This window comes from Haplochromis burtoni, unplaced genomic scaffold (assembly GCF_018398535.1).
Source record: "Haplochromis burtoni strain Fernald_Lab_line unplaced genomic scaffold, NCSU_Asbu1 Contig_285, whole genome shotgun sequence".
Lineage (NCBI taxonomy): Eukaryota > Metazoa > Chordata > Actinopteri > Cichliformes > Cichlidae > Haplochromis > Haplochromis burtoni.
In genome coordinates this window covers 543,328-560,368 of record NW_024582646.1, presented here as the reverse complement: position 1 = coordinate 560,368, position 17,041 = coordinate 543,328, and the positions used below count along the sequence as shown (strand labels likewise).

At 36.4% G+C, this 17,041-nt stretch overlaps 1 protein-coding gene across 2 annotated transcripts in view; it reads left to right on the top strand.

Annotated features, from left to right (window-relative positions):
- prkd1 (protein kinase D1) overlaps positions 1 to 15,175 on the top strand; it is a 79,489-nt gene extending 64,314 nt beyond the window's left edge. For both annotated transcript variants that reach the window (XM_005940983.3, XM_005940984.3), the window contains 2 exons: positions 3,415 to 3,500; positions 5,738 to 15,175. In XM_005940983.3, coding sequence (XP_005941045.1) covers positions 3,415 to 3,500; positions 5,738 to 5,968 — 317 coding nt within the window. In that variant the 3' untranslated portion in view covers positions 5,969 to 15,175. The remainder of the gene's footprint in view (positions 1 to 3,414; positions 3,501 to 5,737) is intronic.
- The last annotated feature ends 1,866 nt before the right edge of the window (positions 15,176 to 17,041 follow it).

The following is a 17,041-nucleotide window of genomic DNA, read 5'->3' as shown; positions in this document are numbered from 1 at the left end:
TCACACAGCAATAGTACATTCACGTAGTTGTAAAAGCATGATAACATATTAAGTAATCCAAAGTATTCAGAATACGTTACTCTCATTGAGTAACGTAACGGAATACGTTACAGAATACATTTTGGGGCATGTATTCTGTAATCTGTAATGGAATACATTTTAAAAGTAACCTTCCCAACACTGCTTCTGACACTAAAACTAGCAAAACAGCAGCCAAAGCATTAATACCAAAGCTTCAAAATTTAGAGACCAATACCTGTTTATTTCTATGTCTGGATTTTTAAATTAGAATATATTAAACAGGCAGATTCATGTCTGCGAGACTGACTGAAATGTTGAATGTGTGATCAAAGATGAATTGCTTGTTTCATCTTTCTGTATGACACCATGTATGACAGCATACAAGCAGAGGTAATTATGTTTTATGTTGCAGTATAATAACTCCAACATTTCCTTGAAATCAGTTCAAGCCATTCTCTGCTGCTGTATGACTCATGTTGTTGCCGTCATTGTCTCTAAATGTGTCTGCCGTGTGTGTTGGCTGGAATTGTCCTGTTGACTATGAGACAGATTTAAAATCGCCTGACTCACTCACTCCTAAACCGGATCCCCGAAGTGCTCTTAACCTTCCCTCCACCTCCTCATACTGCCAGAATGACTTGAGCTGTGCTTCAAAATAAATACAAGCCATTTCTGTTGGCCACAGGAGGATTAAATGTCAGGGAATAAACTCTAAGTGCGCCAAGAAATGTGCGTTTGCAAAGATCAGTTTTAAATAAGACCCTTTTGCCTACAAGCATACACAATTCAAGTTTTTAAATGGAGATGAAATAAAGTTTTGAAAGTCTACCACATTTATGGTCATGCAGAGGTAGTCTTCCTCCCCCAGGAAAAAAGTATTTTGTTTTACCTTTAAAGGTATAATGGCACATCACTGTGCCATTATATACCAGGCATTACCTTAGTGGTACCCTCTAAGGTATTGCCATTGAGCCCTTTATGGGGCAAAAACTTTGTACGCTTCTTTTTTGTAGCTGGTGGCGCAGTCATGAAACTCTGACTACAATTCTGCACCTTAATAAAGGGGACACTTGTTACCCATTCATTGATGATGGTGCTACTCTTTAACTGCCATTACCTGAGACTCAATAAGATTGCATTAGCCAACCTTCTTGCACATCCCAAATAATACAAGTTGTTTTTAAAGCATGCTGGGGCTTCAGATGATATTATACTAGTACATTTATAAAATATAATTGATATAAAAATTTTATACAGCATTGTGACAAAGAAGCAGCCAAAATTAACAGAAGTATACACTAATAACTTTTTTAATATCTGCAGCTTTTAATGATGATGCAATCCTCATTTCTAAATCGTAAATTGCAAAGAGAAAAGACCGAGCTCTCTAGTAGCAGGTTTATTTGTGATAAACGGAAAAGAAAGACCAAAGACAGAGCACTGTGTTCACACATTAGTGCAAGGATATTTTGTACACTGCTCAAAAAAAGTTAAGGGAACACTTGAGAATTACAATATAGCACAAAGTCTGGTAAACTTCAGGTATATGTATCTACCCAGTTAGAAGGCATAATCTATTGTGAACCTAGTTCACTTCCTTTGATCCAAATAAAAGCGATAAAGGATTCCTTGGAGAGGCAACAATAGGGGAAATATTAATTAAAGTTGATTTAATTATTGACAATTATTTAAATTGTTTGCATTTTACAATTCATTCATTTGTTTTAAAAAAATGTTTAATTCCTACATATGCATATCACACTACATGAGAGATATATGTTGTATAATTTATCATTTACAGTTATATACAGTTCATATCCTCTCTTTCACTGGGATTGCACTACTTCATATTTAGGTTTATTTAGGACCATAAATATTTGACACAGATTTTGTTATTCTCTGCACATCACCATAGAGTGCAGCTTTTAAATATTTAATTTAAGGCATTTAACAAAATGTTGCAGATATTATTTCAGGGATTATAGTTATTTTGATTTTAGCTATTTTATAGGGCTCAAAATGACAATCTAAGATATCTTTAAACATGAGAATTGTTTTTAATACTGTGATGAAAAGCCTTTGCAGTCAGTGACTGATTGAAGTCTAGAATCCATAGATATCAACAAATGTTGTTGCTCTTTTGAAATGCTCTACCAGGTCTGTCAGCAGAGTATCGGCCTTAACACTTCAGAAGTCATTCTGCTACTTTTATCAGGATTAACAAATACTAATGACCTAGTTCCAATGGCAGTCATACATGACCATGACATAGCATTGGCTCCACCATGTTTGACAGATGATCTGCTTGACGGCATGAGAAGTTCCTTTTCTTCTCCATACCTTTCTCTTTATATAATTCTGGTTAATCTTAGTTTCAAAACTTTTGATCTCTTTAATAGGATTTGTTTTTGTTTTGCTTTGTTTGTTTTGGGGGTGTTTTTTCAGTTAATAATGCCCTTCTGACTTCTTTAAGTTTTGTGGAAAAAAGTCCAGTTGCTTTCTTTCCAACCTCCTTAGATATAACCATAACCTGGATGACTGAGAACTTTATAGATGTTTTTCCAAATGTCACCAAGAAATTCACACATCCATGCCCTTCTCTTCCCCACTGCCCTCTCCACTCTTCCCTGAACCCCTTGTCAACACAGGAATCAAATATTCTATATCTACATGACAGAATTTTCTGAAATCTATACTTTAGGTGGATTTGGCTTAAAAGTAAGGAAACAACTACATTTCAAAATAGGGTATGGATAGGGTATAAAAGGTGTCCATCAACAGAATTTTACTTTTATACCCCTGGGATGTCGATCTGGTCAAGTAATAACAATAAACTATTTCTCATTATTTATTCACAGTTGTGTGTATGTCTTTAAATCAGGTTTCTTGTGAGACTAAACACTGCAGTTCAATAACTGTTTAGAATGACTGTAAACTAACATTGTTATTCTTTGGCCTTTGGTTTGGATTATCCAAATTATGAGGTCATGAGACAGGTCTGGGAAACAGGAGAGAGCCAGTGCTGCTGAGGAGTTAAGGAGAGGTGAATGTATGTGGTAACTTGAAGAACTAGGAGAGTCCATCAGTTTGTGGAATGAGGATCTTAGGTTTGTAGGGGGGGTGGGTTCATACGGTAGTCCATTCATGTGCATAATGCCAAGTGATGGAGGCCTCTGTAGACCTGAGGGGCCTTGGGGTCCCAGAGCTGTTCAGACCACTGACCCCTAAAGAGAGGTTAACATCATGTTAGCTTTGCTCATTAGCCCTGACTGGCCCATGACCATGGGTGGGCCTCAACCCCAAATTCTCCTCCTACTAATACTCTGCACTTTCATTCTCCCCCTGTGTTCCCTATGTTCTTTCTTTCTTACATTCTTGTATTCCTCCATGCAGCGATTGACCTGATCAACAACTTGCTGCAAGTGAAGATGAGAAAGAGATATAGTGTTGACAAGACACTAAGCCATCCCTGGTTGCAGGTAGGAAATCAGTCATTTGAATAACTCCATTAAAATCAATTTGGGAGCATTTTTCAAGTTCAATACAAATCTGTAACATAACAATCAAGAATCAGTCAATAATACATTTCAGATTAATATAGCATCATCCAAATCATATAAAGGGTTCACTTTATATGATTACTGTTTCAGTTAAGATTTAGAGCTTTCATTAACCCCATATGTGTAGCATGTAAAAACATTTTGGAGTTTTGGGAATTTTTTTCTTTTTGTTTATTTAACATTAGCAACCTTAATCCATCTTATTTAAATAAACTTTATTGTCTGCAGGCAAAGTAAGTGGGGCCACATTAAGGTCACAGCTTCTGCAGTAATCAGGAAATGCAGTCTAACAGCTACTGTATTGTGTAACACTGCTAGCAAGCTGAACTGAAAAGGATTTCATTCTGGTATAGCAACCCGACTAGACTTCTGACACACATGAAGTTCCAAACTGAATTAACTGAATGAGTTGAGAACATGTAATCTCACATTCTTTTAATGATATGTAGTGAATAAGAATTAAACATCTAGTTGTTGAATCACAATGCATTTCACTTTGGTATGGGATAAAAACCAGAGGCACAATTCCACAATAATGCTAATGCTGCATTTTATTTGCTATCTGTTAGATTTATATCTTATGTTGATGATAATCAGAAAATATAGTGTAGGTAAAAAAAAACAACAATTTTTGTGTTTACAGCCAGTTTTGCTCCCCCCACTGAGCCAGAAAATCTGTTCATGTAGTTATTTACCAGTTTAGGCGTGAAGTTGTAGTGCCTAAACTGTTCGAAGGTTTAGGTGCTACAACCTCAGAAGTGTGGTCACCTCTGGTTTAGAGTGTGGAGCAGTTAGGAGATCCTGATCTGATGATTGGAGAAGTATGATGATTGGAGAAGATTGGAGAAGTATGATAAAAACTATTTTAAAACAAAGTGACAGGTTCCAGGCTTGAACTTTGATCTGATTCCACTGATTTTTGCCGGGAAAACAATTAAGAAATTTCCACAATCATCAGATGATGTCGCAGGAAAACTGCACAGAGCAGGCATAAAAAGTCTGTTGAAAGAGGAAGCTTGCATTGCACTTATTATTGTTAGTCAAGCCAAACAAGTAGGATGTTATGCATATTTTACAAGTTGAATGAATGTGGTTAGTAGGTCCTTTATGTGATGCTAGTGCACATAGAAGGTTGTATTTGGTTCAGCTTTTTTGCAGTCTGTTCTGTGATGATGAATATAACCACTCATCCAAGGGGAGGAAATTACAGCATGAGCTAATTTGGATTTTTACATTATCAAGGGCTAATGTACACAGATTATTAAATCAATTCAGAGTTGAAAATCTAGCTGCCCAAATCTAATTAAAGATAATTTGCATCTACCTCTGTGAAGACAAACTGGTTGTAGAACAGACATGAAGAGCGAGTTTAGGGATAGGACAGGAGCAAAAACAAGGTCCAGGATGTGTCCAACATCATGAGTTGGACCATTAACCATGATGGACCTAATAAAACAATTTTGCAGTATTAACATATCTGGTGGCATGCAAAGAGATTTGAATACTCTGTAAGGAATTCAGTAGGGGATTTAGGAGGTCACTAGATAACAATATATCCATCCATTCATTCTCTTCCAACTATCACAGGATCACAGGACCCTGAACAGGTCGCCAGGCTGTTGCAGGGCTAACACAGAGAAACAGACAACTTTTCACATGCAAATCCAAATACAGGCATTTTGGAACAAACAGTTAACCTGACCTTACTAACTGCCTATGGCCTGTTTGAGGAAACTGAAGTACCTGGAGCAAACCTGGGCAACCATTAGGAGAACATGGAAGCTCTATAAAGGAAGTCCCTGGTGGATTTGAACCCAAAACCTTGCTGCAAGGCAAAAGTGCTAACCACTGTCCCAACTGAAAGTACACTTGCTTTGTACACTTATAAATGATAGTATTTTGAATGACACTAATCAGAAGTAAATGGAACACAATTATCTATATATTATGTATTTGTCACCACAACCAAAGTTTGTGGTTTTCAGACTTTCACCACAAAGTTTTCAGACAAAAGCAGACAACGAGAAAATACGACCAGCCACCCATTATCTGATTTCAAAAGTGTTTGCTATATGTGTTTTTTGTAAAAGACAAAAGACAAGATAATGGTGTTATTAAATTATTTAGGCTATGGGTGTGTTCATTTTCTCCGCCAGGACTACCAGATGTGGCTGGATCTAAGAAACCTTGAATCTCGGATAAACGAGCGCTATATCACCCATGAGAGTGATGACCTGCGATGGCATCATCACGCCCAGCTCAGCGGCCTAGACTACCCCATGCACCTAACCAACAGCCCCTGTGGTGAAGTTGGACAGGGGATGAAGCGTTACAAGGAAAAGGAGGAAGAGCTGGAGACCCTCAGTGAGAGGGTGAGTGAACTATGAGGAAGTAAGAAGACTTATTTTCCAAACAACATGAGAAACAATGACTATCACAAAATGAAAAAAGCACAAAATGAAAACTTACAAAAAATTAGATCCTTATTTTACTTCCAAAAATCATAACGAATCTTATTCTAATTAATCTAATTAACAAGTAGTTGTTTCGTATTTGCAAGATAAGGCTCTTAGAATTACATCTGTAATGCTAGAGTCACTGCATAATTAGGAGTTAACAATTTTGTATTTAATTAGAAGGTCCTTGTGTTATTTATCCCATAGTTTTTTTCGATAGGGTTGTAAAGCTCAAACTATTTATTACCTTTACAAGGCACAGAACTTTCAAATATATTTGAGATTATTGTTATATGTAAGGATCTTGTAATTATTTTTATGTAATTACAAGTCTTTTGTTTCCGAATTTCAAAGAATTATTCTCGCAATTTACAAATGCAACCTTTGCTCATTTTAAATTTCCTATGAATAAGCACCTTGATAAACTCACCCTATCCCAGAATACCAAAACAAAAATCCTATGTTAAGGCAATATTGATTTTTGATTAAGAGGTGTGAATTTTTCAAATGACTTCTTAATTTTGACTTTAAAAAAGTTAACGTCATGCAAGATAGTATAATTACGAAATATACAGTGGAGACATATATGATCCACTGTTGTAATTACTTGATCATTATTTCATGCAATTTTTTTCCCTTTGTAATCTTTATCCTTATTAAATGTAGTAAAATTAATTTAAAACAACATAATCGTTCCATCCTTACTTTGTTGCTATGAAACAAAAATGTCATTTCTCCATGAAGAGCTACAAATTACAGTACTGGGCAGAAATCTTGAGACATCTCTCAATTCTTTATGTTTTGCTTGGGAAATGGCAGATCCGTGCAGTGATTTATAGAACAGAATTCTGTTGAATGGGAACAGAATGTAAGGTGAAAACACCTGTGCGCACACTGCTTCAGTAATGTTGAGGTCTGGGTTGTGGCTAGGCCAATTCATGGCAGGTGGGGTTTTTTCTACCAAAGTATGCTTTACTATACTGACTATATGTTTAGGATCATTGTCGTCCTGGATGATGACGCCACTGGCAAGTATAATGCATGGTGCATCAAAATCTGATGCAACCATATTTTCATAAATTTTGGTAAGATCCCAAAAACCACAGGATGCACAGCAGCCCAAAATCAGTTTGATTCACAGATGACCTCTCTCTTAACTACGTTTTGAAGCAAAACATTTAAATTGGGATTTTGCTTCCCACTGTTGCCAACTGCTTGCTCATAGAGGGTCATCTGACTGACTGATCTTTTCCTATTTCTTAATGACTTGATTTCATATACCTGCTGTAGATAGTTCTTAGGTCTGCCACTTCTTCTTTTGTACTCCACATGTCCTGTTTCCTCCGATTTCTTAAGGGAACACTGAACACTGTATGCCAAGATTTGCCAAGTTTTCTGTGAATTTTTCTTTCCGAATCGCCTCGTTGGTGCACAAGTACTGTTTTATGCCTGCAAGCCTGTGTGATCTTTGCCATTTTCATAGAACAAACTAATGACGTAGGGAAAATGACAACAAAGTGCTAAGGATAAAGTGTAAAATTGGTTCTGTACTAAGTTGTCTTTAATGTGAAGATACAACACCGGTTCATGTGTTACGGTCTATGCCTTTTCTGTGATTCGTGGGCCATTGTTAAATGGCTCATCAAACAAAAGAATATTCTCCTGAAAATGATCTGGACTGGACTGAAAATGAGTGAACAAGTAGCCATTGTCCAAAGAAAAAGGCCTTCAGAAATCCTGGAGAAATACTAAAGACCAATTACAATCAAGGTTGGGTCCTTGGAAGCAATATATAAAGAAATGAGGGGTGGCTCAGGAAATTTGCACAGTAGTGTATATGAGTTATACTTAGAAAATAAAAAGATGAATGTGAATTGTTAGGAACCACTACATTTTTTTCACCATAAATCATAGTAAATCACTGAAAATGACACATCAGAAAGTGTGTCAGAAGGCGATCATGAACTAATATTTAATTTATACTGTACAAACATGAAACTTGCTATTTAGGGCTTGTCACATATTCACGAGTTTCCTGCAGCTTGCACAAGATTTTGCAGATGTGGAAATAAGCCATGGCTTCCTTCACAACAAATCCAAAACAAAACACAGAGCTCATTCACTATCAAAACTTACCAAGTGTTTACACTCATATCGTCAGATTAAAGTAAAGCAGTATTCACTTTGGATCTTGTGTAGATTAAATCCTTACATTCTTTAAAAATGTATATACATTATTCATTATAAAAACAAGTTCTAAACTTGATTTTAAAAAAAGGAAACAGCATTTTTCTTCAACCTTGACAAAAGTCTTTTCTTTTGCTCGTCATGTAAAATTATTTAAGGTAACGTGTGTCTTCTGTCTGATAAACACAAAGTAGAAGGACAGTTGATCTTCACAACTGAAACATAATTCCTAATTTTCCTTTGTAGCAATGAAAAGTCACGAGTTCGGGTTTCATTCCAAAAAGAGATATCCAAGGTACTGTCATTAAGTCATTTACAGATAAAGTGACTGCTCAGTGAAAAGTAATTTACTATGATTTGAGACGTTTTTACTTTCCCCATGTTTTCCAAAAATGGATATGTAGCATTTTGGAATGAAAATCCTCAGTTGCTAAAAACACACTGCCAGTGACATACCAAAAACAACAAGATAAATGTTTTAATGTGTCAGTATTTTTTTTTTTTAACAGTGGAGCCACAAATATCTAATCCAAATGGGAATATATGATTACTTTGATACATTTGCATTGCTGTGGTTTTCTTTCTTTTCCTATGAGATGAGATAAAAGGTGATGTGTCTGGTTTCGTTTGACAGGAAGTTCACTTGAATGCTATGTTTTGCCTTCTGTAAACAGTATAAATGTTAGTGTCTCAGCACAATCTAGGACCCAAATACATGCTCTTTTGATTTTGTAAGGGACAACATCAAGGCCATGTTTTCACCTAAGCTTTTCAGGAAATGCTCCATCTTTAGCTCAACATTTAGTTAACCTTCTGAATCTTTTTGAAACATTCATAGAAAATAACACACAAACTAGTTTTCATCTCCCTGTTTATGGTCTTGACTGTCCACCTCTGCCTTGCTTACTAGTAAACATATGAAAATAAAATAATATTAAAAATTTTGGAATTTGAATAAAGCTTTAATCAGCAGGTTTCATGTCTTCTTTCTATACAGTTGAGAGACTGGAGCTGATGCATTCCTGGTAATATGCTGTATGTTAATACTTAGCAAATACCAATTTATCCAAAAATACTTCTATGTAGAAACTTTTTTAAGACTGAGGATTAAAGGCTTATACCATCTTTTGGACAAAAGACAAGCCAGTCCCTGTGTCAAGATTCCATTTCCTATCTCTGTTTGTTAACTAAATTACGAGCAGAGGATAAGACGTGTGGAGCAGACTTTGAATCAGGTGCGAAAGATATTGTGTAGGACAAGATTTTGTTGACAATGTGTCAGAGATCCTGTTCATACGACGACCTTTTTGAAGTACCAGTGTGTTTTACTTCTCATTCAAAATTTCTTTCAACGACAGTCATTAAAGCAGTTTTGTCACCAGTTTGCTTAACTCAAGCACCCAGTTCGACCTCAATCCTCGTATCTCCTCTCCTAGCCACCTCCACTTCCCATTTCAGTTCTTCCTAGTAGAAAGTCAAGCCAAAGGAATCAAAAAGCTACCTTTGTGCACTAGCATAATTGTTTCCTTCTACTTTTTGAAGCACTTCCTCAGATCCATGAAGATCCTTATCATCTTCATCAGTGCAGGTCGCTCTAGGTCATCTGGCAATAACTTATTTAGCTGAAACAGCAGAATGTCATCCAGCCAAAACATCTGGATATTTGTTCGTTAAAAATGCTGCTGTTCTCTTTATCCCATACTAAATAAATACTCCATAAAATCAGGACAAGTTTGCATTTATCCAGCTTATTAATATTCACACCAGCAAGTAAAGAAAATTACCTTAACTTGATGTTTTTACATCAACCACTCTTCCTGGGTTTAAATACTCAATCTTGCCATTCAGTCACTTCGGAAAGGCATTTCCGTACTCACATATTCGATGTGGGACCAGTCGCTTGTGATCAGCTCAGTCTGTAAGGATGGATATGTTGGACATCTTTCAGCTTTCAGAATTCAGGAGAGAGCAACTGTGGTACATGGGTACTATCGCTACTACCAACTGTTTACAGAACAAGCCCTTTGTGCGCAAGGTGGTTTGTGCCACTGTACTGAAATAACTATCTATTGTTATTGTAGTGTAGAGGTTAGTAGCAACCAACGTTATCACTGTACCTCAGAATTTGTCCCTGAAAAAGAATTTACTTTTTTGAGACACCACCTTCAAATGAACATACACTGATAAAACAACTAACCTCTTCTCAATTGATTAACCATTAATTTGGGGACTTGAATGAGTAAAACAATCAAATCAAGAAAAGTTATTAATTTATCAGATCCACAAAATATACTAAATGACTTATTTGAAACTGGTTAATAATTAAATTTAAAATTACATTTAAAGTTATATCTGAATAGTCAGTAATTGAGAATTGTGTATACCAGCCGTGGTCAACATCCTCCTATACAACATTAATTACACCAGGATATGTATTAATGAGAATTTATTTACAAAAGTAATGACTGCAAACATGCAAAGATCTAACTAAGGACTAAGACTAAGAGAACAAAGTATATGTGTGTTTGGGGGACACAGACAGAGTGTTTGTTGACTATGTCCCTGCAGTTCTGTAAGGTGGTTGAACATGTGGTCAAAGCCAAATAAAAGGTGTGATCCTGCTTACATGTGTTGCTGTTGTTGCCCGTGGTAAAATTAGCTGCTGTGGCTAACTTGAACCCTTTTTTTAACTTGGTTATGGTGGATACCAGCTAACCTTCTGTAGGACATGCATCGCTGCAGTCAGAAGACTGTTTGCAGAGCATATGATAGAGAGGATGGGGGAGTGAAGCAAAGCTCTCAGGTCCACACATACACCCATGGCAATCTTTTCCATAATCGATAATTATTGATGACAATTCCTTTTTTTAAGCTTGGTTTTGTTTTGCTTTGCTTTGCTTTGTTTTGTCGTTTTCTTTGTTTTTCTCCCCCGCAGAAAAAATGGTGGCCAGCAATTACTGCAAGTTGATTTTAGAAGGTTATAGTTTATCGGCCTGAGTTCTGCCCAGACAATAAATAATAGTTTAGGAGAGGGCTCCTACCAGGCTCTGCAAGATACTTGTTTACTGATAAGCAAGGCAAAGTTGAACACCGGTTATTTTAACCTGTCCCACACAGAAACAAAGGAGAACAGTATGCATTGGGTTTTTTTTTTATATCATGATACTGCCATTGGTCTTAAACATAAGGGCTGTTTCTCTCAAGACTCTATGGCATCATCTTCTTTGTGCCTCTTTCATACAGATCAAACTTCTGTACACTCCAAAATTGGCATTCCAGCTTTAACTGGAATTGAAATGTTAAGTGTCTTGTGTCTTGTCTCTGTAAAGGGTTGACTTATGAAGCATTCAATTAAGTATTTTGTTTATAACATGCTTAAACCATTGTACATGTTTTATTGTGAAGAATCTGTAGATGACTGCAAGCAGAAGTAGAGCTCTAGGTTATGTACACTTTTTAACTAAGCGAAAGTTTGATACAGAAAGCAAAGACTGTTAAACCTGATAATTTTCTTACAGGTATTAAGCCTTTCTCAGAAATTAGATATTAGATATTTGTACTTGTGTCTCTGGGAATTTCAGAAGTTTAACTTGGTTTAAAAAATAAAACTGTTAGTTTTCATGTTACAGAATCCAAAAATCTTTTATTGCTAGTGTTTTCAGTGCTTGAACAAATTAAAGAAACACTTAAATCAGTGATCACATGGATCTTAATTACTCATTCTTACTATCAGTAAGTAATTCTTACAGATATACAACGTAATTTGTTGAGAACAACGGGAAAATCATAGGAAACCAAAGTCATCAACGCATTTAGGGCTGGATTTAAAATGACACCAAAAATCCAAGTTTAAAATTGAAATCATTTACTGATCCGACTTGCCTTGTAATATGGCTTAATAGTGTTCATGGCCCCTGTGGCCCTTTCCAGCTCTTTTTGTGGAATGGCAAATCTAGTGTTGCAGTAGATGTGCAATTTCACAAACTTAAGACTGTGCTGGGAGACACAGAAATACCTGTATGGGCTGCAGGTACTGTCTCATGGTACTGGCAGTGACAAGGACACTAGAAAAAAGCAAAACAGGAGAAAAATCAGTCAGGAGGGATAAGAAGATGTGAACGGTGTGCGGCCGCCATCTGCAAAACAATTCCCCCTTTTGGGGGTTGTCTTGTTGTTGGCTCTCCAGAGCACCTGTTAACACTTTCATTTGCACCAGATCAGGTGAAACCAGTTTATGCTTCCTAATTGGACAGACTGATATATCTGTAGTTAATATTACCACATATAATGCTTGAAAAAAAAAGACAAATTCATGTTTTTACACTGTAGTATTTTTGTGGATTTAAAAAAATGTATATGATGTGAGAATTCATTGTTTTGTTTTTTCAACCATTCCACAAAGATATGCTAGCTGTTTGCTCCTGCGTTCTGCTAAGCTAAGTTAGTCATTGCTGTGCTTCAGCTTTGTATTACAGACTGAAATAAGATCCATTATTATCTAACTCAGTGAGAACAAACACGAGTATATACTTTACCTGACTTTACATAAACTGTGTACTTTTAGTACAATCTACTTAACTAGCTTATTTTCATTTTATGAACAATCACTGAAGATTTTGATATTCACCAGCAGTGGATATTGGATGAAGTGTAGTTATATTAAAATATAATGAAGAACTATTGCCTGGCCTGTTGGTCAGAAAACATGAAATGTATTAGTAGAAGAAGGTCTAAAGGTTTTCTCTGAATGTGTTTCGCTTTGAGCTGTTGAAGTGTCTGTCAATGTGCAGAACGTCCAGCTGTTTCTTGATGCTGTATGGCTTCATCCCTTTGCTGTCTGCGCTCTGAACAGCCTGCCTGAAGTGCTCACAAAGCATTTGCTATCTACAGAAACTTTAAAGATGTATTTTTTCGGACCATGTTCAAATAAAGATATTTTAAAATCTTCTTGGTAGTGTGTTGAGTTTTTTTTTTTCATTAACTCAAATCCAAATATATTCTGCTTCAGATAGCCAACTAACATTTCTACAAGTCAATCATTGGATGAGATTTTTATGACCAGTACGTAAGGATGGCAAATGCCATAATGTATGAGTTTGTACAAATGAAAATTTAAGGTTAAATACAAAGGCAACTGGATTTTATGTGTATATTAGGTTCCATTTAGTTTCTAGGATTACCTAAATCTCACATTTCATCATCATTAGTGGTTTCTACTACGTTATGCAATGAACCCAAGGTCCGGCACATGGTAGCAGGATCTCAGTTGCAAGCTGTAAAAGCATAAACTGAGAGTTACAACCAAGTGGTTAGGATCCTGTATGAGAACATCTTTGCCGCATATGAGTTAGAAGTCCCCAGTTCTTGATGGGAGATACAGCCAAATATGGCTGAACAACAGGGCTATGGCCCTGAGGGATTCACCAACCAACCAGACATAGTGGTTGTCATCAAGCAGAAAACCACAGTTATGGGAGATGTGATGTTGCCAGAAGACTTGCGTAGCTCAGGAGGTGGAGCAGGTCATCTACTGATCAGCAGATTAGTGGTTTGATCCCTGGCTCCCCCAGTCTGCATGCCAAATATCCCAAGTTTTTCCTTTATGCATCCATGGGAGTAGGAATGGTAAGCAGTTAAAAGCATAGAAGTTCAATTCAATTCAATTTTATTTATATAGCGCCAAATCACAACAAAAGTCTCCTCAAGGCAAGTTAATGCTTGTGTGAATGTTGCATGTTGTATAGAGCGCTGCTACTAGGTTTAAGGAAGTGATTCATCTACTGTTTAATCACAGTGGAGGGCAGCTACCTAAACTCTTCTCACACAGAGGCAGATGTTGTTAAAAATGTTACATCCTCCTGGATACTGTGGCTCCTCTGAAAGTATTTGATAAAACACATTGATAAAAATCTAAATTCTAATTTCCAGACTGACTGGAAAACAATCAGTCATAGTTGTGTAGCAACAAACTTGTAGAGTTGCAGAAATAATTTCCAAAGCTAGGAGCTTCCTCCTACTTCCAGCTGTTCTGCTAAGCATATAGATGCTAAGTACTAACTACTCTTTATATAACTTTTCACAACATTGTTTTTATTTTTGATTATGATTAGACAATGCTCAAATATTCCTTATTTTGCCTTTTCCACACATATCCTGGATGAAGCATAAGAGGCTGCCGAACTAGAGCGCCCTGTCAGCAGACTTTTTGAAGCCGCCTGGTTTTTTTCCTCTGTTTTCTGAGGTTTGATGGTAATGGCTGGTGGCAGAAATGAGGCCTCGGGGAGGCATAAGGGGTACGAGGAGGAAACAGCTTTTTAGAGAGACAAGTTGAGAGGGTCAACAACACTGACACCAAGTAATCCCTCTGTCTGACACAGAGAGGTGAAACCAGAAGTCAAGAGTACTGACAGGATTGTGGCATGAAAATCCATTTTAATTTGTAACGTACATTTTCAAATAGAAATAAAAAACATTAAATCTATTTTATTCTGCCTGCAGTAGAAACACAGTGGAAATGTAGAATAGAGCAGCAGCAAGAGTAGTCCTGCTGCTGTTAGGAACTGTTTTACTTGCTGATGGTGCCAAACCAGTCAAATGATGCTATTGCTAAATATGCCAGAGACAAATAATAATATAACAAGGTAATCCAGTACCTACAGTAGTACTGTTGTAGAGTACTTTCAAAGTGATTTGAAAGGGTCTTGTTAATATTGTCCCATTACAGCTATTGTAACTACCATGGTGTAAATACACTGTACTGTACATGCTGTTGACACCCTTACTGCAACATCGATTAGTAGTAACAGGCACTAATAAAATACTCTAAATGCTAGTATTAGTACTATATGTACTTCTACAAATGCCAGTAATTTATGACATTAAAACACAGTATTACTTATTTTTGTGGATGCTATTGCTGAATGCAGTAAGACAATCATCTGATGTGAAGGTCAAGGGGCAGAAGATCTCATTTGGTGCCCAGACAATGAAGCACCCATTTGATTTGTGGTTGGACCTGACTTTGTGAAGCCTTTTTTCTTCTGATGCTCTATGTCTTTGTGTAAGTTCTCAGACAGATGCATAAGAAATAAACACATTCCTTAGATGAATTCACACGCTTCACAATTAAAGCTGATTTTGATATAACAATTTGAGTGCCTCAAATGCATGTATGTTGCTGCAAAGAACCAAGAAAATATGCTTAGACATACTTTAAAGATGCTTAGACACAACAGTCCAGCAGCACAGAAGCACACAATAGTTTCATAGTGGGAACATATTCAGTGTCTGAGCATATAAGAAGGATATTCACAGAGATGTGAAAGTGATATAAAATGTGTGATCTTTGAACTTTTGGAAATAATAGGTCATTGTGATTTAATCCTATTACACATTTGCATTGCTTTTTGTCACAATTTATACATGAATTATTGAGTTATCTGCAATGAAATTGCTGTCCCTTGTGAACACCAAATTCTGATTGGCTTATCCACAAGTCCATGGGAGCATTTTTGCTGTTTGGAGAAAAATTGCTAATGGTGCTACTGAGTTAGTGTCTTCAGAGGAATGGGACAATGAAAAACCCACAAACATAAAGCCTTATCTCACAGAAGGAGCAGCTTGTGAACATAGATACATGTTAAACACTGGTTTAACACTGATTAATGGATATATTTCTATTTGTAACTGACTTTCAATCCTTTGTCTACCAGCTGAATGTATATATATATGAGAAGTAGTGTGTCTATCTTTATGTACACAAAGTTTGTACATGTTTTACAGTGAAAAACGTGAAAAATATGTTATTTTACATATCACTGTTACAAATGAAACTTTAATCTTACTCAGTTTAAACCTGTCTTACAAACAGACAAAGCACACAACTCCCCGTCTTACCTTAGTTATGCTGCAATACTCTGAAAAAAGCAATACATAAATGCAAAAACACATAACAAAACTAACTAGTAACACATGTCATAAATAATGATATTTTTTGAGACAATGTTTACAGCAGTAACATCATGAATTAATTTAATTTGCAGCTTCAAAAATATGAAATTGTCTTTTTTTGTGTCAAATATCTGCATAAAGTGTTTAATTTGAGGATTTTTAAATGTCGAATGTTTTTCAAAACAAAAATGAAAACAATTCTCATATATAAAGATTTATCCAATGGTGTGTTGTATTTAATAATCTTTATGTGTTACAAAATGTATCAGAATCCTTCTAACGATTAAAGTTTGAATTTCTTCTCCTTTTTGTATTTTCAAAGTGGCACATTTGCATTTTCACAAAAAGCCTTTCTACAAGTGTCTGTTGGTTCTTCTATCGCCACAAGATGGCGCCCCATGAGAGGCAACAGAAGTGTGTGCGTTTGTGTGTGTGTGTGTGTGTGCGTGTCACTGTCTCCATTTACTGTTTATGTGTTTTTCAGTGTTTCTGTGAGGATGTGCACATTTGTGTGTGTGTGTTTGTGTGTTTTATGCTTTCGTGTGTTTTAACAGGTTTTTGTGTCTGAGCGGTGTGTGTCTGTCTATGTCTGTGTGTTTGTTATGTATTTTGCTGTGTGTATTCCTGCGTGTGTTTTCTGTGTTGTTTTGTTGTTGCCGCCGAAAGCGCCTCCCAACACCTACCGCGGTGCTTGTTGGGACACTGGGGGCCACATGAACACGAACACACACATTTAAGAAACAGCAGACAACAAAAACAAACAAGCCTCCCTATATGCCAATTAAAAAAACACAGGGACAGAGAGAGAGAGTGGGAGAGAGGGAGGCGTGTTTAAGACAAAAAACTGAATTATTTTTGAGAGTCTGT